This window comes from Scyliorhinus torazame, chromosome 9, assembly GCF_047496885.1.
Source record: "Scyliorhinus torazame isolate Kashiwa2021f chromosome 9, sScyTor2.1, whole genome shotgun sequence".
Classification (NCBI taxonomy): Eukaryota; Metazoa; Chordata; class Chondrichthyes; order Carcharhiniformes; family Scyliorhinidae; genus Scyliorhinus; species Scyliorhinus torazame.
This window is the reverse complement of record NC_092715.1, coordinates 206,300,797-206,325,204: the sequence shown is the minus strand read 5'-3', so window position 1 is coordinate 206,325,204 and position 24,408 is coordinate 206,300,797. Positions and strand designations below refer to the sequence as shown.

General features: G+C 45.8%; 1 protein-coding gene across 5 annotated transcripts in view; it reads right to left on the bottom strand.

Annotated features, from left to right (window-relative positions):
* LOC140429704 (uncharacterized) overlaps nt 1-24,408 on the bottom strand; it is a 248,618-nt gene that overhangs the window by 143,948 nt on the left and 80,262 nt on the right. For all 5 annotated transcript variants that reach the window (XM_072517027.1, XM_072517029.1, XM_072517026.1 and 2 more), the window contains exons 9-10: nt 18,028-18,138; nt 14,062-14,189 (exon numbers count right to left, since the gene is read on the bottom strand). In XM_072517027.1, the coding sequence (XP_072373128.1) occupies nt 14,062-14,189; nt 18,028-18,138 (239 nt within the window). The remainder of the gene's footprint in view (nt 1-14,061; nt 14,190-18,027; nt 18,139-24,408) is intronic.

The following is a 24,408-nucleotide window of genomic DNA, read 5'->3' as shown; positions in this document are numbered from 1 at the left end:
AGTATTTCCCCGGAGCTATCGGGAGCGGCGCTGATGCTAGTGCCTTCAGCCCCGACCCCCTGCAGAAACTCTCCTCCATTCTGATCCACTGAGAATCAACCCCTCTGACCCAGCTCCGCACCTTCTCCACATTCGCCGCCCAGTAGTAGTACAACAGGTTCGGGAGACCCAAACCCCCTGCCTGCCTGCCCCTCTGTAGCAGCACCTTTCTCACTCTGGCCCACCCTACCACTGTTCTTAACACCACCTTGACATGCAGCCCCTGTGGTGACAGGTGAGGAAAGGACGGTACCTGCTTCCGGACAAAATCCCTGACCTGCAAATACTGGAACCCATTCCCGGTAGGCAACTCAAACTCCTCCACCAACCCCTCCAAGCTCGGAAAGCTCCCTCAACAAATAGATCCCCAAACCGCTCAATCCCCGTCCGTTGCCACCCCCGAAACACCCATCCCGCCCCCAGAACAAACTGGTGATTCCCACAGATTGGTGCCCAAACCAAGACCCCCTCTAGCCTCAGGTGCTGCCGCCACTGTCCCCACACCCTCAGCGCGGCCACCACCACCGGGCTTGTGGAGTACCTAGCCGGTGAGACTGACAAAGGCGCCGTCAACAATGCCAACAAACTCGTGACTTTACAAGAGGCTGCCTCCATCCGCTCCCATACCAACCCCTCCCCCACTTTCTCATCATGGCTATATTCATCGCCCAATAGTAGTTCTTTAAATTTGGAAGAGCTAACCCACCCCCCTTGACCCCCGCTCCACTTTCACCCCGGGGCTTTACCTGCCCAAACAAACCTCCAAATCAGCGCATTCACCCTCCTGAAAAAAGCCTCAGGAATGAAGATCGGGAGATTCTGAAACACAAACAAGAACCTCAAGAAAACTGTCATCTTTACCGCTTGCATCCGTCCCGCCAGCGACAGCAAGAGCATATCCCACCTCCTGAACTTTCATCTGTTTCACCAACCTCCGTCATTTTCTCCAACGAAGAGCCCAGAAAAGCCTCTGATTCAGTCGACGAACTTCTACTTTCGGGCTTTTACCCTCTGGTTTTTGTTTTTTTTAGGCATTCCATGGTTACTAACTTTTGGTTGGTTCAATTGCTGTATTATTACCTTTGCTCTAGAGTCACCAGGTATCTTTTATAATACCGCCATGAGGTTCAAGGTCAAGTACTGATCAATAACTCAACAAACCGATTAGTAAGGTTCAAATCAAAATACGTTTATTACACACAGTCAATCGCTACTCGTGCATAAATTCTACTGAATAAACTACCTCTACAACTAACAGGCCTATACTTAGCTTTGGACTGGCCCACCAGGTCAGGGGAACAAATGGCCTTTCGTTCGGGTTCTGAGACTGTAGGATTCTCAAGCTGGTATGGACTGGTAACTAGGAGCGCCTATCTCGTAGCGTGCGTTGATTCGGAACTTACTTGGATGGTGCAGCAGCGAGACCGGTCACATTCACGGGTTGACTTGAGCTTGTTCGGAGGACCCGGTCCAGAAGGGTGTTGCAAGCTGTACGTGACCTGGTCAAGGAGGACGATTTGAACTTGGGGGCTCTACTTTATAGTCCCCAGGGGCTTCCCGCCTTTCGGGGCGGACCCTGTACCTGGTTCCAAGTGATTGGACTTCGTTCCAATCACTTGGTTAGATTTCTCCAATACTGGAGCTGTTCCCTGATCGCTGGGCGGTCTTTAAGTGTCCATTAACCTCTTTTGTGTTGGGTCCTGCTGGTGCCGAGGAGTCTGGCTTGGCCTTGTTTACCCTAAATGTTTAGATTGTTCCCGGGGATCGCTCATTAATATTCAGATGACTGCTTGTATCGATGCTGTCTGGGTTTCTGCAGAGTCTAATACACAGTAAACTTTGCACCTGCTAGTGTTTGCCTGTGTTGGCTGAATTTCCCTGCAGCCTTTGTGGATCGCCATTTTAAGTCGGGAAGTGGGCAACTCAGGTGGCTACATACCCTCCTTGTGATCCCTCACGCAAAGCGTGAAGGATCATATAACTGTGTTGTCTTCATTCCCTGACCCGGCGAGCACTCTTTCATGGCCTCTACACTGACCATAACTATGCAAGAAATTTTTAACTAACATTCTAAGTGGCGCTATGTCATGAAGGGGGCATGCATTACAAAATAAAAAAAATTGATACCTCTAACTATCCTCAATAACCGACACTCACATAAACATTCAATCATACTAACTTCCTAATAATACAAAAAATCATAGCAGCAATATTCACATTTTTCCTGGCTTGGCGGTCAAGCACAGGGCTTTGTACAATTTTTCCATGAAACACATTTCTTTATTTACAAAAGACGCAACGAATATCTTTATTATAGGTCGAGGGGTTCGGGGGTCTGGTCGTAACCGAAAATAGGGGATCTTATCCTATATACCAGGGTGCGAGCGCGGTAGGCTCTCCCTCGCCATTGCTTCATACGAATAGTCTTCACGATGCTGCAGAGTATCGCTAATACTGGTAGGGATTCTATTAAGTAGGATAGGGAGTACCAGGTTATAAACCTGTCACACCAAGATGGTGTGGTGTTGCTTGTTCCTGGGCGCTATGGGGAAGTGAATCATTAACGGCCGGGGGGTGTTGGGGTCAGGGGGTTCGCGTTCGCGCGCAACAAAATACAAAGTTTGATGATGATGAGCAACACGACGGATGTCCTCATGGCTCTTCTTCTTTCTCTTTGCTTCTCTTCTCTGGAGCTTCTGGAGTTCTGTGGGATCAAGCATAGTGTCTGTCACTACCTTGCTTTAATAAATCGTGCGTTAGTATGTCTGTTCTTTAGTGCCAATTACTTCCTTTATAATTGGTCACTATGTGTGACTCCCTCATTTTTTTTTTCTTCAAAAACCGAATTTCAGGACAAGACACACTTACAAATACTGAACCAGTGCGAGCCGTCTCGCAGGCTGTGCGATCTACCATCCAAATGTTGTAGGATGTAAATAGCAAGGGGTATTGGCAACCTAGGGGTCGCCCTAAAATAAAACAAAAACTTTTGAACCAAAACATGCCGAAATGAGGTGCGTATGGGCCGCGACGGGTAGGAGTTGGATGGAATCCCCGGGTAGGACGGTGCTCAATGCCGTATGTGCTCTACCCGAGTGTAGCTGACCAGAGGGGGGTTCCCAGGCAGGGCGGGTCCCAATGCCATTTCTCCACTGCCTGAGCAACCGACAAGAACGGGCAAAAATGCAGTCATCGTGGGGGTTTGCCGTGAAGGTTCTACCTTTAAACTTGAAGGGCAATCATGAACTGGTTTCTCTGTCGACAGACGAGTTCCTCTGAACAGGCGTCTGGGACAAACTTGTTCCTTTACCAAGTCTCTGAGGACAAACTAATTCCTCTAAACTAGCGTCCTAGTTTCTCTGACTGCCAGTGGATGTCAGAAGGGTGGTGACTTGGGGCCATTAAAAAGAATTCCGATCTTACATACAACACATAACAATTACAGTAACAAACAAACATTGATCAAAGACGCAACAAATATCGTGCAGGTTCCATCAGATAGGACACCGTTACTTTCAAGCGGTTCCTTTTAAAACATCATCTAGACACCTCAGTTGTCAGTTGCGAACAGGGTCGCAAAGGGTTTCTCGTTTTGGGAGTCAGACTCAGTCATCATCTTCTCCCGGATGCCAAACTCTTGAATGTATAAGGGCAAATAGGGCTGCATGGTGCGATTTGGGATCCATCTCGTCGTTCCGGACGAGTCTGAATGAATTGTCCCGGTGCCAAAAGGATGTGTCCAATTCTGTTGGAATGGAGTCGGGGTCGACATTGTAGGTCAGTGGTCGGTGTTTTGCATGGGGACAGTAGGGTGGCATGCTGTGGCTATTGTCAGTGTCACAGTCGCTGCTGTCTGTGGGCGTTCCGGGGCGGAGTGTATATTTCGGGGGTGGAGTCGACGTTGTGTCCGTGGCTGGGTGTGTTGGGGGAGGGTAGGGGTACGTTGGCTGTGGGCGGGGCGTGGTCTGCTGCGTCAAGCATGATGTGGTGTGTGTGGTTAGACTGTGCTCCATATGCCCTAAGCTGGTCGATATTGAACCACGCAGTCTTTCTGTTGGGGTACTTAATTTTGTAGACGGAAGGGCTTACTTTGTCCGCAATGGAGTACGGACCTGAATATTTAGGTGACAGGAATATGCTGGGGTTGTATACGGAGAGCATGACTTGCTGTCCTACACTGAACTCAGTCGCATGCACTGTCTTATTGAAACAGGCATTGCTCGGTTTCTTTCTTGTGCCCAATTTCACTGCGGCTGCTAGCTGAGCCGTTTTAACATTCTCTACCAGTTGTTCTACTGCTTTCTCGTGTGGGAGGGCCATCTCTTCGGGGCTGGTCAAATCTAATCCCAATAAAAATTCTGTGCCTTTCATGGGGCGTCCGGTCATGAGAGTGTGTGGGGTGTAACCTGTAGATGTTGAAACCGTATTTTGCAAAAACATCACTGCAAAAGGGAGGACTGAATCCCAAGTGGTGTTGTTTTGCTGGACCATTTTTCTAAGGGTAGCTTTTAGGGTCCGATTCATGCGCTCCACGATACCACTCGACTGGGGGTGGTATGCAATGTGGAATTTTTGGGTAATGCCAAATATCGTGAGGACGTTCTTCATGACTCGGGGGGTGTCCAAAAATATCCGTGCCTGGAACCTGCTTTTGCCAATGCGTCGGCCTTTACATTTCCAAAGGGGGAGGAACGATGGTGACTATGAACTTTGATGATTCCAAAGGTCCTGTCCTGTGCTTTTTCTAAACTGTGGCGGAGTAATGGGGCTGAAGGAAGGGGTTTTCCATCTGCGGAAACAAATCCTCTTGCTTTCCACAGGGGTAGGAATTCCGTAAGGCTGTTACAGACATAGAGGCTGTCCGAATATATGTCTGCTGGGGAAGGAATCTGGATGTTCCACAATGTAGGCAACGGCTGCGAGTTCTGCCGCCTGCGCGTCTAAGTGTCCTGGAAGTTTTATTGCTATTTCTTCTAGGGCGCGTCCCCGACGTAAAAGCCGCATCCTGTTATGCGCTTCCCTTCTAATATAGTGGAAGATCCATCCACATATATCCGAATGGGTTCGCACGTGTCTGTGTGCTTGGGGCTCTGGGTTGAACTACCTATCTTTCTGGGGGGTGTTTTAGCAATACAAGGGCCTGTGTTGTGGTGCGGGGAGATAATTTCACATTCATGGGGGGTTCCGGGTACTGTAGGTTATTGGCTAAGAAAGTGTGGGTCTTGGTCCTTTTAACAGTGATGTCCCGTCCCTGCAAAAGAAGTATCTAGCTGCTTTTATTTGACTGACTGTACCGTCCTTAAGTCGTCAGTCCAGTAAAAGTTGGGTGGGGGTGTGTTCAGTCAGGATTGTGATGTGGTTTGGTCCGGTTATGTATGAAAAATACTGTACTTCCCAAAAAACTGCGAGCAGGTGCCTTTCACAGGCTGAAAATCCCTGCTCCACAGCGTCTAAAACTCTGGAGGCATAAGCCACGGGTTTTAACTGTTCGTGCCGTCCCTGGAGGAGCACGGCCGAAAGGGTGCGGTCTGTGCTTGCTACCTCTATCGCATAGGGGGAAAGCAGGTCTGAAGCCTATAGTGCGGGGGCTGCAATGAGTGCTCTTTTCAAAGAGTCCACAGCATCCGTATGCTGCGGAAGCCATACCCAGGGGGCTCCTTTCTTTAGGAGGTCTGAGAGGGGTGCTGCCATGCTGGCGAAACCGTCAATGTGGTTTCAGCATTAGCCAAGCAGTCCAAAAAACAACCGGAGGGCTGAAACGTTCTGGGGAAGGGGCAATTTGGTGATCGAGTCAATCCTTGTATGCTCGATCTCGTGTTTGCCGTGCGTGATAATTGTACCCAAATATATCACTTTGTTTTCCAATAGTTGGGCCTACTTTGCATCCAATTTCTTGTAGGAGTTCTAGGAGTTCGGACAGAAGCTCGATGTGCTCTTCCTTGGTGTCTGTCTGCAGTAGTAGGTCGTCTACGGACTGGACCAGACATTCAGGGCGAGAAAATTTGGCTAAACCATTTGCCAGTTGTCGGTGGAAAATGGAGGGGGAATTGTGGAATCCTTGTGGAAGGCATGTCCACGTGTACTGCTGTCCTTTAAAAGTGAAGGCAAATTTGTACTGGCACGCCTTTGCCAATGGACCAGAATCCATTACTGATATCCAAAACCGTAAAGTAACGGGAATAGAGTCCCTGTTTGAACATGGTCTCGGGACTTGTGGCTACCATTGGGCTGCTGCGGGGGTGATTTTGTTGAGTTCCTGGTAATCGATGGTCAGTCGCCATGATCCATCGGGCTTTCTCACTGGCCAAATTGGGACATTAGTGGAGGCTACTGGTCTAAGTACGCCCTGCTCTAATAAGCTGTTGATTACTTTGGAGATTTCTCCCTCTGCCTCTTGGGGAAATCCATATTGTTTTTGGGGTCTAGGGTCAGGTCCTGTAATGTGAACTGAACCAGTCATCCGTCCACAGTCGTGTTTGTGGGTCACGAATGCTGTCCTGTTTTGCTGCAGAACTGCCCTAACCTGCTTGTCCGTGCTAATCGTAGTCGAGTCAAACCAAAATTCGCCGACTGCGCTAATTTTGTTTACGTATTCACCTACTGTGAGCGTTGCGGGGGCTCTCGCAGATTTTGCCATTTTCCAGACACATTGATTGACTGGATCAAAGGATAGATGGTGGGAATTCATAAAATCTATGCCTAAGATGTGTTCTGCTGTGTGGGGTAGATCGACTAAAACTAGGGGTGCTTGGTGGTGATGTTGCCGATTTGAATGGGTACAGGGGCTGTGATGTGTCCCTGCTGTGAGTGGCCTGTAAAACTGCTGAGGGTGATCATGGCTGTAGTGGGCCACATGTCCTTTTGAAACATGGTGGAGGAATTTACTGTGGTGCGGGACCCTCCTGTGTCCCAGAGAAACTCGATGGGCCGTCCCCGTATCTTTGCTGCAACGACTGGTCGGCCGGACCTATCCCAAAGGGTGTCGCAGACCCAAGTGGGGGAGCCCGAACACATTCAGTCTGTGCCGTTCGTGTCCGTCTGATCTGAACGGGTGCTAACGCTATGTATTGGCTTTGTCCTGTTCTTATTCAGAGTGCCTGTCTGTTGGGCTCTCTGTTGTTTTTGAGGGGCATTGCACTCTCGTGCAAAGTGTCCTAATTGTCCACAGTTGTAACACTACTGTGGTTTCTGTGGGCGGTTGTTCCTACCTTCATTTACCCATGTGGGGTGCTGGTGTGCCTTAACTACGTGTACGTCTGCTTCTGGCTGCTGTTCTTCAGGATTTTTATTTGTGGGTTTGTTTTGAACAGATTGCCCCCAGGTGCGGGACAACCTTTTTACAACCCATTTCTCACTATGAGCCTCCTCTGAGGGATCATAGTAGGCACAAGCTTTTTGTCCTGTTTCTGTGGCATGGGAGATAAGGGTGCGGGTCCATTTGGCCATGTTGTCTGGGGACAAATGGGCGCAGTCTAAGTCTCCAGAAACTGCTGCGAAATTAATCCACATGCGTCCAGCAAACGCTGTGGGGTGCTTGGCTTTCTTTTGTCTGCACTTATTGAGGCCTTCTAAGGGGTCACCCGTTATACCCGATCGCGTTTAGGATTGTCGCATGCATTTCTGCAAGGGTGCCTCCTCCTATATTCTGTGGGTCGGGAAAGGCTGCTACGACCGAAGGGACTAAACTCAAAACTGTGAGCTTTACTTGCTCTCGCTCATCCAGGCCGTACATGGTAGCCTGCTGCTTTACTCTTGCAAAGAAGTGGTGGGGGTCTGAGATGGGGAGGAACGGTTTGATTTTATCGCACGCGTCCTGTAATTGGGTCACTGTTAAGGGTGTACAGAAATTCCGTGTCGTCCGATGTGGCTGTGCGGTGGGTGGTGACTGGATTCATTGGAGCCTTAACTATCTGCTCCGTGGGGGGTTGGGCGTTTTTCTCTTCTGGGGCTTTCCCTGCGCACATGTTCCCTGAACATATCTCTGCGCTGTCTCACTCAATTCTTCCCAATCAGGGCCGTCTTCCTCATCTAACTTTGATCCAAAGGTTTCCTGGAATCCTTTTTGAACTGAAAGCAGAGATTGCAGTTCTGCAATCTGCTTCCGGCACTTTGCGTGGTCTAATGAGCTTTGCCTTTGGTCCGTGGTGGCAGCATGGAGTGCTCTTAACGCTGCCTTCAGGTCACTACACTGCCTCTGCAATGCCTCTACCTGCTTCTGTGTTTCCTCTCGTACCAGGACTGCACATTGAGTGTCCTGATAGGCGTTTTTGTACTGGGATTGGAAGCTGCTTCGGTGCGCCAGACAAGACTGGTGTGCCCCCTTGGCATCATCCACCTCTCCGTCTTTTGCTGCTAACTTCCTCCTTAACTCTACGTTCTCTTTCTCTATCTCACTAACATAGACCTTGCTCATTCGATGTATGTCTTCTATCTCATCCCAGAGCGTCCTAACGACCTCCTCTGCGCCTCGCAACTGTGCCAGACAGGACACGATTGCCATCAGCTTGCAAGCTTTTCCCAACCTCTTTTTGCAGATTTCACTCAGGTTCTCCCAACAAGTATGTCCTATACTCCCGGGACCTGTTCTTTCATTCGAACAAAAGTCATTCCAAAGGGGCCATCCCTTCCCTTTGAGGTACTTCCTAATCTCAAGTTCCCAAATGGGACACTGACCTACTCTACTACTGCTGCTGGTCGCTGCGACCACAAATTCTTCGGGGTTCATGAGGCGTTGCATTGCCTGCATTGCCATCTTTTCCTATTGAAATGCTAGTTTAAAATTTGGAACAAGGGGTTCTAAGGCGGTGCTGTAAAACACGGGTACGGCTTTCGCTACTTTCCTGAATACAAAACTCTCGACAGTTTGTCACAACAAAAATCTATCAGTTTTACCTTATAGCCCTGTTAGTTACGCATGCATTAACACACTTCCGAATAATGAGAATTGATCAGAACTGCTTGAACACTTGTGGTTATTTCGGTTCCCAATTGGATTTCTAAATCAAATTTTTGGGTTCTCCCGGAGTGGTTTGGCCACTTCTAAGTCGGGTCCCGTCAGAGTTCGCCAGTAAATGTTGCTCGTTGGCTGTTGTCCCGGCGGAGTCGCCAGTAAATGTTGCTAATTTTTGGTTGGTTCAATTGCTCTGTTTTATTACCTTTGCTCTAGAGTCGCCAGGTATCTTTTATACCGCCACGAGGTTCAAGTTCAAGTACTCATCAATAACTCAACACACCGATTAGTAAGGCTCAAATCAAAACACGTTTATTACACAGTCAATCGCTACTCATGCATAAATTCTACTTAATAAACTACCTCTACAACTAACAGGCCTATACTTAGCTTTGGACTGGCCCACCAGGTCAGGGGAACAAATGGCCTTTCATTCGGGTTCTGAGACTGTAGGATTCGCAAGCTGGTATGGACTGGTAGCTAGGAGCGCCCATCTCGTAGCGTGCGTTGATTCGGAACTTACTTGGATGGTGCAGCAGCGAGACCGGTCACATTCATGGGTTGACTTGAGCTTGTTCGGAGGACCCGGTCCAGAAGAGTGTTGCAAGCTGTACGTGATCTGGTCAAGGAGGACGATTTGAACTTGGGGGCTCTACTTTATAGTCCCCAGGGGCTTCCCGCCTTTCGGGGCGGACCCTGTACCTGGTTCCAAGTGATTGGACTTCGTTCCAATCACTTGGTTCGATTTCTCCAATACTGGAGCTGTTCCCTGATCACTGGGCGGTCTTTAAGTGTCCGTTAACCTCTTTTGTGTTGGCTCCTGCTGGTGCCGAGGAGTCTGGCTTGGCCTTGTTTACCCTAAATGTTTAGATTGTTCCCGGGGATCGCTCATTAATATTCAGATGACTGCTTGTATCGATGCTGTGTGGGTTTCTGCAGAGTCTAATACACAGTAAACTTTGCACCTGCTAGTGTTTGCCTGTGTTGGCTGAATTCCCCTGCAGCCTTTGTGGATCGCCATTTTAAGTCGGGAAGTGGCCAACTCAGGTGGCTACAGTACCTATGCAGGTACCTTATTCCTTTAGACAAGTGGGGTTTTAAATAAAAAATCCCCTGAAACTAGGCGAAAAGGACTAAAAGAAAAGTATCCGAGCGGGAGCCGCCTCGTGCACGTCATCTCCCTACATAACACCACCAGAAGTCCACCTTCTGTATTTCAGAAAAGAGTATTTCAATGACTAAGATACTTTCAAATATCCAAAGTTGACAAAATGTACCGTGTCAAGGCAAATTCCTCCTTTCTTTATTGCTTGGAGCCTTGGGGAGGTAGTGCCGTACACTTTGGGCTTGGCCCTTCAATTAAAAATAACTGCAACGGTACTTTTTTGTTTTTTGCAACCTCCCAGCTGTCAAAATTGAAGGAAGAAACTGAAAACATACTAATTAAGAAGATAGCGCTCCCAGATTATTCAAATAAACAGCACAAATGAGGCTGTTGCTGCTCTCATTTTAGTGGCTCTAAGTTCATGTGATAAATAAAGCTATTCATGGATTGCATGCTAGTCAACTCGTGATAGGAAGCAGCAGTCTTGGCCAACTATTCTGAAGACTTCATGGTACCTTGTGTAATATTTGCCTCGGGTCTTGTGGCATCATGTGACATTGTTCGAGATAGAGATCCCAATTTATTTCCTTCCACATGATAATACAAACATGAGCCAAACTCATTTGAAACACCCATGAAATAATTTACTTTAGGTTTCAATTATTTTGTACTGTTCAGTTACTGCACAGACAACATAGTAAACTCTTTTAAATGTCTTATTTAATCAGTAACCATATTATGTAAGGAAATGCCAAAGCTCTAGCACTCCTTGAACACTTTCTGCTAAAATAGTGAACTATTTGGATTTAGTAAAGTTAATTATTTATTTCTAACTATGTATTCACAAGATCATATTCACAAGATCATCCTGACGATCATTCATCCAGAATGATCTGAATGAACTCTCCATTGTCGTTTTTAATTGTTTCAAAAACGATTTCAGGGTTTTGCCTTGACTACTCTAGCTGCAATTATTTACTGTTATAAAGAAGAATGTTATGATATCTGTCCTGCAGTTTAACCCATTGCCTAATTTAACTCTGAGACATCTTAATTTAACAATATAAAATTGTGTTTCTTTTTATCCTTAAAAATCTGGCAACCCTCAAGGTTACTGCTTCTCAGATGGTTGAAAAGCCCAAGTCTCTCCAGTTTTCCCTCAATTCACCCCCAATACTGGGATCAACCTCATGACTCTTCTCTGCACCTGCTCTGCATTTGGACATAATACTCAATCTTCTGGTCTCACTAGAAACCTGTAGAGGTTGATCATTACTTCCTGACTTGCAGTCTACTGTTCTGGCAATGCACTTCAACATACAATTGGTTCTGTTGATTGCTGCTCTGTATTTATCCGGATATGTTCAGCATCAAATCAGCTCAATTTTTCTATTCATTCACAAAATTATTAGTAAAGGCTAGCATTTGTGGACCATCCTTAATTGCCCTCGAGATGATGGTGTTAGGCCACCACCTTGAAAAATCACTGGAGTCCCCCTGTTGTGAAAGTACTCCCAGATTACTAACAGCTAGAGAATTCCAGGATTTTGATCCAGCGATGAAGGAACAATGATGTATTTTTATCTCAGGATGGAGTGTGACTTGGAGGAAACTTGGGGACCTGGTGGCATTCACATGTGGCTGCTGCCCTTTTCATACTGGGTGGTAGAGGTAGTGAGTTTTGGGGGCTATTGACTTTGTGCACATACACCATCACGTCCCTCTACTCTGCACCCCCCCCCTTTATTCTGCATAGCTTTTCCACGATCTTACCAGAATGCATTAAATGTAATCTATCAAGTGTCCACTCAATCCAGCAGCCTGTTAATTTCCACTTGAAGTCCATCTCGACCTCAGAGTTCACAATGCCTCCCAAGTTGTGTGTAATTCACAATTATTTTAAATTGCGCCTTGCACGTCCAAGTCTAGGTCATTAAGAATAGTTGTCCTAATAGATCCCTGGGGAACACCAGTATATACCTTCCTCTGGTCCAAAGATCAACTGTTCACTGATACGCTCCATTGTCTGCCACTCAAGCATTTTGTATCTACACCTTAACTGTCCCTTTTATTCCATGGGCTTTAAATTTGCTGGCAATCCTATTATGTGGCACTTTATCAAATCTTTTGGAAATCCATGTACACTTCATCTTGCACCTCTAATTTTTTTGTAAATTTGTTTCTCTACATCTTTCCCACAAACTGTTGCCCTTTGGAATACAGCTAGTATAACTGACCCCTCTCCAAGACATCTTCATTCTCCAACATTGTAATGTTATTCTTAATCAATACTGTCATCGCTCCTACTTTCTTTCCTTCCCCATCTTTCCTGAACACGTTGTATTCAGGAATATTTTGTATCCATTGCTCTCCCTTTATGATCCAGGCCTCCATTATCACCATGGCAACATATTCTCACATAGCTGCATGCAAATAAAGCTTACCAACTTCATTTGCCGCAGTGATAACATACATGCACAGCAAGTCAAATTTAGATCTTACATTGACCCCACTTAATTTCTTAATATTCTTACTCCAATGATATCTGAATCTCCCAATACTTTGTGCACCTCTCTAATGTTCCCAACCCTTGCCAAGTTAGTTTAAACCCTCTCCAACAGCACTGGCAAACCAACCTGCTCTGTTCAAATGAAACCTGTCTGACTCAAAAGGTCCCAGAACGTATCCTAATATTGCACGAAATCTTTAAAGTCTTTTCTCCTGCATCATCTCTATATCCACAGATTAATTTGCTCGATCCTCCTATTTCTATACTTACCAGCATGTGGCACCTGAAGTAATCCAGAGATTATTGACATCCTGGTATCTCTCAAGCTCCCCAAAATCTGCCTGTAAAACCTCATCTGCCTTTCCACCTAGTCGTTGGTACCGATATAGAGAATTGCTGGTTGTTTACTCTCCCAAACAGAGTGCTCACTCAATGACATCCTTGACCCCAACACTAGGGAGGCAACATATTTCCCTGGATTCACATCTGTGGCCGCTGAAACATCTGTCTGTTCCCCTAACTATAGGTCCTCTATCACAATTAATTTATAATCTTTCTCCATCCACCCCACCCACCCCCCACCCAACTGAGCCAGGTTGAGGACTGGCTCAAATTGCACTTCCCAGGGGAACAATTCTCGCCGGTATTCACTGCAGAATATCAGCTGGAGTGCAGAGATCAGTCAGCAGACTCCTGCAAAACCTGCCTGGTCTGACGACTGTCTGATGGTCACCTATTCTTTCTCTGCCTGCATAACCTCAAGCTACCAGGGTGACCACATCCAGAAATGTGCTCTTCACAAAACTCAGCCTCACTGTTACACTGCAATGATGCCAACTGCCACTCTGCAAATGCCAACTGCCATTCAAGCTCTAAAACGGAAACTTGAGCTGTTCCAGCTGTCACATTTCTTGCACGTTTAGTTGTCTAAGTCACAAGAGAAGTCCAGGAGTTCCCAAGTGGAACAGGATGCCCATCCCCAAGATGGACATGCCCTGCAAAGCCTCTACTGCACTCATCATCCCAAGTCTGAACGCTGTTCAGGTTTTGCTGCATGTCACGCCCTGACTGCTGCATTATTGGAGAACATGGGGGGAAATGAAGACTACTCTCCAGGGGTTGATTAGCCTCCAACAAAATACAACCATTTTCATAGGTCCCCTGTTACTCTTTCACTAATGGAATATGAATGTCATCTCTTTATCCTTCTGTGTAGCTCTTTACATTTGTCTCCTTTAAATAACATCGGTAGTAGTTTGCATCTTGTGCAACACATTGCAGTTCCTGAGCTGCCTCTCCCAATATTACTGTCCCTCTGAGTGAGCATTTGCACTTATGTATTTCTGAATCCGGATCACCAAAACAAATTAACAGTAATATTTTCAACATCAAAGTGCTGTTCAACAAAAATTTAACTTACAAAAAACAAATATATTTAAAAAAAATAAAAGTACGAACCTGCCAGACCATCTTTCTGGTTGGAATTCATCAGGATTGTCAAAGATTTCAGGATCCCTGTGGACAGCAAAAGCGACGAACAGTGCTAAATAACCCTTTGGGACCATGTAACCACATAGCGTGGTGTCCTGTCAGAAAGAGCACATAAAAGCAAAGATTTAAAAACATTCTCAAGTTAAAAAGGCTATTTTTGAACTTTGTTTAAGGCAAAGATTTTGCATGTAGATGTATATTACATTTCTCAGGACATTCCCATGAATTACCTTTGAAGTGCCATCACTCTTGTTAAACAGGTAAAAGCTATAGCCATTTAATACCAACAACTTGTATTTATATAGAAACTTTATCATGGTAATTTATCCCAAGCAATATCACAGGATTGTCATCAAATAGAATTTGAAACTGAATCGCACAAGAAACACAGACAAAAGCTTGAACAGAGGTAGGTGTTATGGAGCGTCTTAAAGCAGGAGTAGAGGGTTAGAAAGGTGGAGAACTTGAGGGAGAGAATTTGCGAATTTAGGGCCACCCAACACTAAAGATGCGGTTGACAATGGCAGAGTGATTAAAATTGGGGATGCTCAAGCGGCCAGACTTTGAGATGCACGAATATGTGAAAGTACGGGCAGCACGGTAGCACAGTGGTTAGCACCGTTGCTTCACAGCACCAGGGTCCCAGGTTCGATTCCTGGCTTGGATCACTGTCTGTGTGGGTTTCCTCCGGATGCTCCTGTTTCGTCTCAAGTCCTAAAAGATGTGCTTTTAGGTAACTTGGACATTCTGAATTCTCCCTCTGTGTACCTGAACAGGCGTCAGAATGAGGCGACTAGGGTCTTTTCACAGTAACTTCATTGCAGTGTTAATGTAAGCCTACTTGTGACAATAAAGATTATATTATTATAAGTTGCAGGACTGGTGGAATTACAGACATTGTAAGGGGCAAGCCCATGGAAGGATTTGGAAACAGATTAAATTTGTAAAATCAAGGTGCTGCTTAGCACGAATGGAAGGTCAGAGAGCACAGGAGTGATGGGTGAATTGAATTGAGTTAGGACATGAATTGTAAATTGAGATCGTCCAAACCAGAGGGAAGATCATGAGACGCTGACCAGGAGTGTTTTGCAATCGTCAAGTCAAATGTATGATTAAGGATTTTAGCTGCAAAAGGGCTGAGGCAGAGGCAAAGATACCGGGATAGAAATAGGGGCAGATGTGGCTGAAAGGTCATCTCGGGTAAAAATGTGCCATCAAGATTACATACAGCCTGATTCAGCCTTGGACAAAGGAATAGTGGCAAAGGAACGGAGTTTGTGACAGACTGAAGGCTTTCCAATATTTTGTTGGAGGAAACGTCTGATATCCAGTACTGGATGCCAGACAAACATTCTGACAACTTAGAGGCAGTGAAGTGGTCAAGAGAGGTGGTGGTGAGGTACAGTTGGATATCAGTGTACATATGAAAACTGACTATTTTTGGATGATATTGCCAAGGGGCAGCATGTAGATGAGAAATAGGAGCTGGTCAAGGATAGATCCTCTGGAGACACCATAAGTAAAGGTGCAGCAGCAGGAAGTAAAGCCATTGCAGGAAATCTGGAGCTACAAGAAAGAAATTCAGGCAAATTCAGTCCCGCCATCTGATAAGGGTGGAGAGGCACCGAGGGGACATTGTGTGCACCAACCATGGTAAAGACTGCAGACAGGTCGAGAAAGACCGGAAAGAATAGTTTATTTTTGCTACAGTCACATTTAATTTTCACAAGAGCTATTTTGGCAATATGACAAGGGCAGAAACCCGATTGGAGGGCTTCAAACATGAAGTTCCAGGAAAGATCGACATGGATTTGGGATGCAGCAGCAAGTTCAAAGATTTTCATAGATGGAGGGGATTAGGGTTGGTTTTGTGAGGACGACAGCATATCAGAAGGAAGGACAGACAGTACCGGAGGAGGGAACAGTTAACATAAGATGGGAAACTGGGTGCTAGGAAGCTAGGTGACCTACAGTTTAGTGGGAACAGGGTTGAGCGAGCAGGAGGTAAGTCACAGGGACACGATTAGCTCAAAGGGCAGGAGGGGCGATAGGAGAGAAACTAGAAAAAATTGCAAGTTCTGAGCTAGGGCAGGGGATAACCTTCCATGAGTTTATTTGAGTTGAAGGGGGAAAGAGCAAAAGCAACTAATTGGGTATGGAACTCAGGAGTTCCTTACACATTATGTCAAAGGTGAAAGTGGAGAAGATGAGAGAAGGGTTTAAGATGGGAGGTGGCACGTCACGCAGTGGTTAGCACTGGGAAAAGGGCGCCGAGGACCTGGGTTTGAATCCCGGCCCTGGGTCACTGTCCGTGTGGAGGTGCACATTCTCCCTGTATCAGTGTGTGTTTCACCCCCACAACCCAAAGATGTGCTGGTTAGGTGGATTGGCCACGCTAAATTGCCCCTTATTTGGAAAAAAAAAATGGGTTTTCAAAATATATTGAAATTTTATTTAAAAACAGGTTTAAGATGGTTTATAGTAGAAAAAAGGCTTGAGTCAACCTTGCATTCCAGGAAGATCCTGGAATAGTTTTGGCAGATGAGAGCTAAACACACTATTGCTTTACATGGAACAGCTGGATCTAGTGGCAAACAGCCGATGTAGCAGTCAGCCGTATCCATTCAAATCTATTTATTGTGGACCCAATGCAGCAGAAAGGAGGGCTGTACCAAGCTGAACTGTCAGGGTGAGAAAGATAATGGTTTTAATGCGGATGAGGGCACATATAGAAGTCAAGGTGTGGTTGAGCAGATTAGTAGCTGAGAAATGTGTGGTGAGTGGAGGGTCAAGGAACAGACAGCTGGAAATCTGAAAAGGGTAAATGATTAATTCTGGGGATAGACAGTAATCTAACAACATGATCAGAGATTTCCTTACTTGTGTTTAACATTATGCCAGTAGAAAGGCCATCCCTGAACGTGCTGCCACCTCCCAAATCCATGACAATCTTCCCTGGAGCTTCATGTAATGAAACCCTTCAATCAGGTTTAAGCTCCTGCAATAGGTGGCTGTGAATATGGGTTGGGCAATTTACATGGACCCTTGTTGCATGCCTGCTCCAGTTGCAGAATTGGGAACTAAAGTGCTGCTAACTCTCCGATCTACACTTGAATCTTATGATGTTTAATTACCAGCATAGCATAATCCCATAAATATCAAATGCTTTACAACTGCAGGGACATGGGTTCAATTCCAGCCTTGGGTGACTGTCTGTGTGGAGTTTGCACGTTCCCCCCGTGTCTGCTAGGGTTTCCTCCGAGTGCTCTGGTTTCCTCCCACAGTCCAAAGACATGCAGATTAGGTGGATTGGCCATGCTAATATTGCCCAAAAGGTTAGGTGGGGTTACAGGGATAGAGCCTTGGTAGGGTGCTCTATTGGAGCAAGGGCAGGTGCAGACTCAATGGGCTGAATGGCCTTCTTCTGCACTGTACGAATTCTATGACAGTAAAAGTTCCCAAGAAGTGTAATCAGACACCGATTCAATAAAGGAGGCATTAGGATAAGTGTCCAAATGCTTGATCAAAGAGGTAGGTTTAGCATCTTAAGAGGGGATGTGGAAAGGCAGAGGGATTTCGGGAGCAAATTTCAGAGTTTAGGGCCCAGGTAGCAGAAGGGACAGTTACCAATGGTGGGGTAATGCACACGGATCAGAATTAAGGGACAGCACTGTTCTCAGTGTTGCAGGGCTGGAAATTAGAGTTAGAGGGAGTCGAGGCTGTGAGGAATTTGAACACAAGAATGAGATTTTAAAAATCGAGGACCTGCCTAGATGGATGATTCTGCGATTTAACTGGATAATTCTTTCAAAAATCTGACACAACACAATGGGCTGTGTGCCCCCAGCCCCCATATGGGCCTAAAGATCCTATGAGGAGGTATCACTATGAGTACATTTTGTTACCATTAAACAATACCTAGAAAGTCAATACCTGCTTTGCGATTCTTCGACCGCCAATAAAGGATGGCCAGAGTCTTTCAACCTCGAGCAGCACATGGCTCAAGTAATCTTCATTTTCTTGAGCACGTTTACGAATATTGATCTAATTAAAGATAAACGTGACAATGAACATCAGCATCAAATACAGTTTAAACTAAACATAGGCCTAATAGCCACTGTAGTTTCATTATTTCATGGATAGTCCAAAGCAAAACAAAGGCCATGTGATGCAGTGGATCAGAAGCTCTGGGTTCAAGTACCACATTAGGACTTGACAGCCATGGAAGAGGCTTTCATAACATTATCAAAAGGATTATCAGCTTGCAAATCCTTTCAATACAACGAATGGTACACGGTAAGAGCAAGAGAGTTCCTGGTCAGCCATACTGCAGAAGACAACAACAAACCATTGCTGTACTTTGCCAAGCATAATTGAGAAAAAAAACCCTGGAAGAGTCATTGTCTAAAATACTACAGGATAAAAGTTGCAGGCCCCACTGCTGCTATGGAACCTTGCCAGGTTAAAGTAGTTTGCGGGCAGGGCTATAGTACCATAGCTACCACTTCTGCAACTGGAGCGCCCATGTAGCAAAAGCCCACTCTGGCAGTCTACTAATTTCTGCTCTTCGGTTGTGTAATGGTCACTATTCTGTGAACAAGTCTCATTCTGCACTATTCCAGAGAAATCGTTAGCTAGACATTTTAATGTTAGATTACAAAATATTGGGAAACTCCATAAAATCAAACGCAGCAATAAAAAAAAACATTCAATTTAGTGAGTTTAAGTGACCTCGACCCTTCTCTGGATACAGAATAATTCCATGTGTAATTTATTCTGCTGTCAGATTAGTGATGGTATTTTGTTATATCCCTCAGCTTGCACAGTTCATATCAATAATTGTACTCATATTAGATTGGTCCAAATAAGGGCATTAGTGTCTGTCATGTTATGTCACCCTGTACCATTGTATAGCTGGACATTAGCCCATGTACTAGTTAAGGTTATGTTATATTGTAGGATTAAGTAAAGAAAGCAGTTTATTTGCAATATGAAACTATGTCAAATCATCATATCTTTAGAATGATAGAATGTTACATTCGGCCAATAATGTTCCGTGGTGTGATTTTACCCATACGACCAACCTAGTCTAATCCCACCATCCTGTATGCTCCCAATAGTCCACCTAGTCTAATCTCAGTAAGAAGTCTTACAACACCAGGTTAAAGTCCAACAGGTTTGTTTCGAATCACTAGCTTTCGGAGCACTGCTCCTTCCTCGGGTGAATGCGCTCCGAAAGCTAGTGATTCGAAACAAACCTGGGGTTGTAAGAATTCTTACTGTGCCTACCCAGTCCAATATCGGCATCTCCGCATCATAGTCTAATCCAGGCATTTTCAATGTTGGGTCGCGACCCGCAGGTTGGTTGTGGGCGGATGTCAGAAGGGTCGCAGAGCTGTCCGTCGCGGCGCTCCTGATTGCGCAAATTTGCACGCAACAGCCGCCTTTTACCAATGCCGGCTGCGAACGGCCTTCAACAAGGTCGCAACCGTATCGAAAAAATGCGGCCACACTGCGCATGCGTACCTGTTCATCGGTGCGCGTGCCCAGATGTTTGCGCACGCGCACCGATGAGGGGGCACACATGCGCAGTGCAGCCTCATTTTTTTAATATGGTCGCGGCCTTTTTGAAGGCCGCTCGCAGTCCACATTGTCAAAAGCCGGCTCCTGCACGCGAATTTGCACAATTGGGAGCGCCGCAACGGATGGAGAGGCTTAAAGGAAGTGAGAGAGAGAGAGAGAGAGAGAGAGTGTTAAAGAGGCAGAGTGGTTTAAGGAAGACTTTCCAGAGTTTAGGGCAATAGCAGCTGACAGTACAGCCGCCAATTGTGGAGCAAAGGAAATAATGCACAAGAGGCCAGAATTGGGAATAAAAAAGGTTAAAAGTCAGCAGCTGCAGGTGTAGCCTCAAATCTGCGCAATCGGAGACGCAGAAGATTTTTAAAAACAATTCTATGTAATCTTCCTGCCTGAAGGAAGGTACGTCGGCCGGCGAGGGCCCCGAAGGTCAGCCGGCGTGGGCCCCGAAGGTCGGCCGGCGTGGGCCCCGAAGGTCGGCCGGCGTGGGCCCCGAAGGCCGGCCGGCGTGGGCCCCGAAGGCCGGCCGGCGTGGGCCCCGAAGGCCGGCCGGCGTGGGCCCCGAAGGCCGGCCGGCGTGGGCCCCGAAGGCCGGCCGGCGTGGGCCCCGAAGGCCGGCCGGCGTGGGCCCCGAAGGCCGGCCGGCGTGGGCCCCGAAGGCCGGCCGGCGTGGGCCCCGAAGGCCGGCCGGCGTGGGCCCCGAAGGCCGGCCGGCGTGGGCCCCGAAGGCCGGCCGGCGTGGGCCCCGAAGGCCGGCCGGCGTGGGCCCCGAAGGCCGGCCGGCGTGGGTCCCAAAGGTCGGCTGGTTGGTAAAAAATAGGTCCGCAGAAAAAAAAGTTTGAAAAACACTGGTCCAATCTCATTCCCAACATGTAATATCCTGGCAGCACAGTGGCGTAGTGGTTAGCATTGCTGTCTCACGGCGCCGAGGTCCCTTGTTCCATCCCAGCTCTGGGTCACTGTCCGTGTGGAGTTTGCACATTCTCCCCGTGTTTGCGTGGGTTTCGCCCCCACAACCCAAAGATGTGCAGGGTAGGTGGATTGGTCACGCTAAATTGCCTCTTAATTGGAAAAAATGAATTGGGTACACGAAATTTAAAAAAAAACATTTAATATCCTAAGCCTGCACCTTCCTGTTTGCTCCCCATACTTTACGAATCCCACCTGGTCCAAGTACATTATCCGCCCCTTAACATTGGATTTGCTTGCAAAAGGACAAATAAGTTTCAAAAGAATTTATGGACTCTAACAAGCAAGAAATAAAGTGAGCAATTTCCTATTTCAGCTGCTAAAGTTAATGCTACCAGATCCCAAGTAAATCAGGACACAGGAAACTAATGTAAACTGGACCTTGCAATTCAGTCATCAATTAAAGTCATAGGCAGAGTGAAGATTTTAAAAAAGAGTTTTCCTAATTAGATGATTCATTCACAGTCACCTTAGAGATTCCTGAAGAAAAATAAATGTTTTAAAATACATGTGAACAGCCAAGTGCAGTTTCTTGTGATTTTTTTCTTTCAGATAGTTGCCATCCTAAATCAATGCAGCAACCAATTCGCACACGGCATGCAGCAATTAGGGGAATAATCCATTAATTTGTTTTTGGCGGACGGGATTTCAGTGCTGACTGGAGAGCTCAATGCTCTTCAGAGTTTGCAATTTGATCAAACATTTCAGGGTAGGTTTTGAAAATCAGCTCAAGTTCAGCACTGTACTGTACCTAAAGAAATGGAGATGTTCCTAGTACCCATCCTGAATTTTCAGTTCGGAATTCGTAAGCTTCTAAAGATTCTAGATAACTATCTAGAAAGAGGGACTGCATATATGGAAATCCTCTTTCAAAGCTCAAGTGCATTGAGGAATGCGGTCACCTTAATGTAGAATTAAATGCATCATGTCAAACTTATTTTAATTCAGGGTAAGTGTGACTGATGTTCCAAAACCCCTTTACTTCACTCTACAAGCACAGCATCATACAAACTGGAAATCATTTTCGTTTCAGATTGGAGCTTGGCTCATTTCCTATTAGCACACTACACTCTTCTCCGATATCAGTTTTTAATCTGTCTGCACCTTTGACTGGTCAGTGAGTTGAGCCTGGTACATGTGGAGGCACGTGGGGCAGAGGATCTTGCACCTTATTCCAGGTGCCTTTTTATCAGGTGCATCAAGATTGTTATACTTGCAACATTCAGGTACTGAGTGTACCAGTAATGATCAAATGTATCGAAATGACTAACCGTCATCCCACAGGTGTAGAACCTCACCAAGCACAAGATTCACAAACCTAACAGCAGTCAGCCTTTCAATGAATCTCCCTCTTGTGGATACAGTGGGAAAATCTGTAGTCAGGTTTACTCTGCCAGTGTATTTTAGAGTCACACTTTCACATGTCCCTCTCTTTATGGCATTGGAGTAGTGGGCGGTACAGCGGCACAGTGATTAGCACTATTGCTTCACAGCGCCAAGGCCCCAGGTTCGATTCCTGGCTTGGGTCACTGTCTGTGCGGAGTCTGTACGTTCTCCCTGTGTCCACGTGGGTTTTCTCCCACAAGTCCCGAAAGACATGCTGTTCGGTGAATTGGACATTCTGAATGCTCCCTCAGTGTAACCGAACAGACGCCAATGTGGCGACGAGGGGCTTTTCACAGCAACTTCATTACAGTGTTAATGTAAGCCTACTTGTGACAATAAAGATTATTATTATGGGAAAGATGGATAGTTGGACTTTAGCAAAGTACTCTTTCCCTCCAAATTCACTGTTAAGGAACAACGTCAGGGATCCTCCTACATTGTCATCACAAATATTAATTAGATGATTTTCAAGATGTCAACAGAGGCGGGGGGTTGTCACAGTGTGAAAATGTGAAGGGATAGAGATGGAATGGCATGGGAGAAGTGAGGAGATGACAGGGGAAGGAGAGAATGGATTTGAAAGATGGCATGGGAGGGCAGGCAAATAGGATCAGAGGAGTGGCACAGGACAGATGGGTTTGGCATGGGAGGGGGTTGATGTGATGATGGAATTTGTTAAGTATAATAATTTAATTAATCATTACTGGCTTTATGTATTGGACTCCTGACTGAATGCTGTTGTCACTGGGAACCTAGATTGGGGCAATTTTGCTGATTTTAGACTTACGTCAATAGTGATGATCTCATTCATTACTTCCTCCAAGAACTTAAGTGCTGATATTAGCCACCACATGGCCCAACACCCAATGAAAATGGGGCGCGTGTGGGTTAAAATATTAGCAACGGCCTGTCATTTCATTCACGTTGGCATTGTGCTTGCCCCATGTGGTTTGGATAATCAGCAACACCCTTGTCCCAAGTAAGGCTCTGACTGAAATTTAAAGGTTGGGAGCCATTGGCATCATTCAGATACCTTGGCATTCGTTGCCCAGTGCTAGATTCACCTGGATTACCAAGCATGAATGATCAGCAGGCCCAGAAAAGGTCCTATGCGCGTGGAAGAACAGAATCACAGAAAATTCTCTTTAAGTTACCAGAGGCTCTCTCGAAGTTTACTGGGATGGTAGTTCTGGTAGTCACAGGTCAGATAGCTTCTGTGGGCTGTAGCTGATGGCAAATTCTATATCAAGAGGAATGGTGAGCTAAAGCTCCCCCTTCAATGGAGACTTGCACAAAGTATGTAACATTGGCATTCTCTGTGGTCAGTCAAGCCAGGACAACCACAGAACGGTCACTTGGATGATGATGCAGCTTCCAGCAAATTGTGGTCAGTTCTGCTTTAGTACAGGAAATTTCAAGGAGATATGCTTTCCATTTTGACAATTCTTTTCCTTTTTTTTCCCTCTATTGGTTTTGGCTTTTCATTAAAAAAAAACTCTATTTCGATACCAAATCTTGATTTTTAGAGCCTCCTGATTTATCAGCTGGTGGGATAGCAGTACTGTATATATCTGATGTGTGGATGAGAAAAATTCCAGAGGCCTATATGTGCATGCCACCTATTGATTAATGTACAATGCTGCAGCATTCATTTAGAATAATGCTGGTTAGCATATTGCTGAGGCCCTCTTGTGGCCTAATGCTCTGTTAGACTTCACAGCATTGGCATATTTGTGTAATAAGACCTACATTATCAAAATGTACCGTTCTTGAGCTTAGCAATTAAAAGTCTTAATTTGTATGATTATTGGTTAGGTTATGCAGTTAAGAAAGTCAAAGTTGGCATCCTTTTTAGTGCCAGAGATATTTAGGAGGCAGCTGTGAAATGTGTAGCTTTAGCACTTAAGGTAGACTGGATGTTTTATTTTAACAAAAGGGATTTGTGGAAGTTAAGTTGGCGAAGCTAAAATCTCGAGTCATCGACCAGGTAAAGGACACCAAGTGGAGACAAGACCTTGGAAGTCCCAGAATCCATGGGAAAGACAAACTGCACCTGTTGAACTTGTGTATCATGCCATTCCTCGACTGATAAAATGTTAAATATCAATCTTTATTGTGCAATAAAACTTTTGTTTGCATTCTAAATTCGGGTTATCCCTTTTATCAATATGGCTATTCTGCAACAAGACGTTTCTTACTCTGGAGTTTAGTAGTCAAAATCCCTACATCTTAATCTGCAGTAGGGGCTTTTCACAGTAACTTCATTGAAGCCTATGATTTGACACCATCATAATACTCAAACTCTTACAGGAACATTATAATGGTGGCTATGTTACAAGACAAGTAACCCATAGGGTTGAATTGGTGATATGGAGACACATT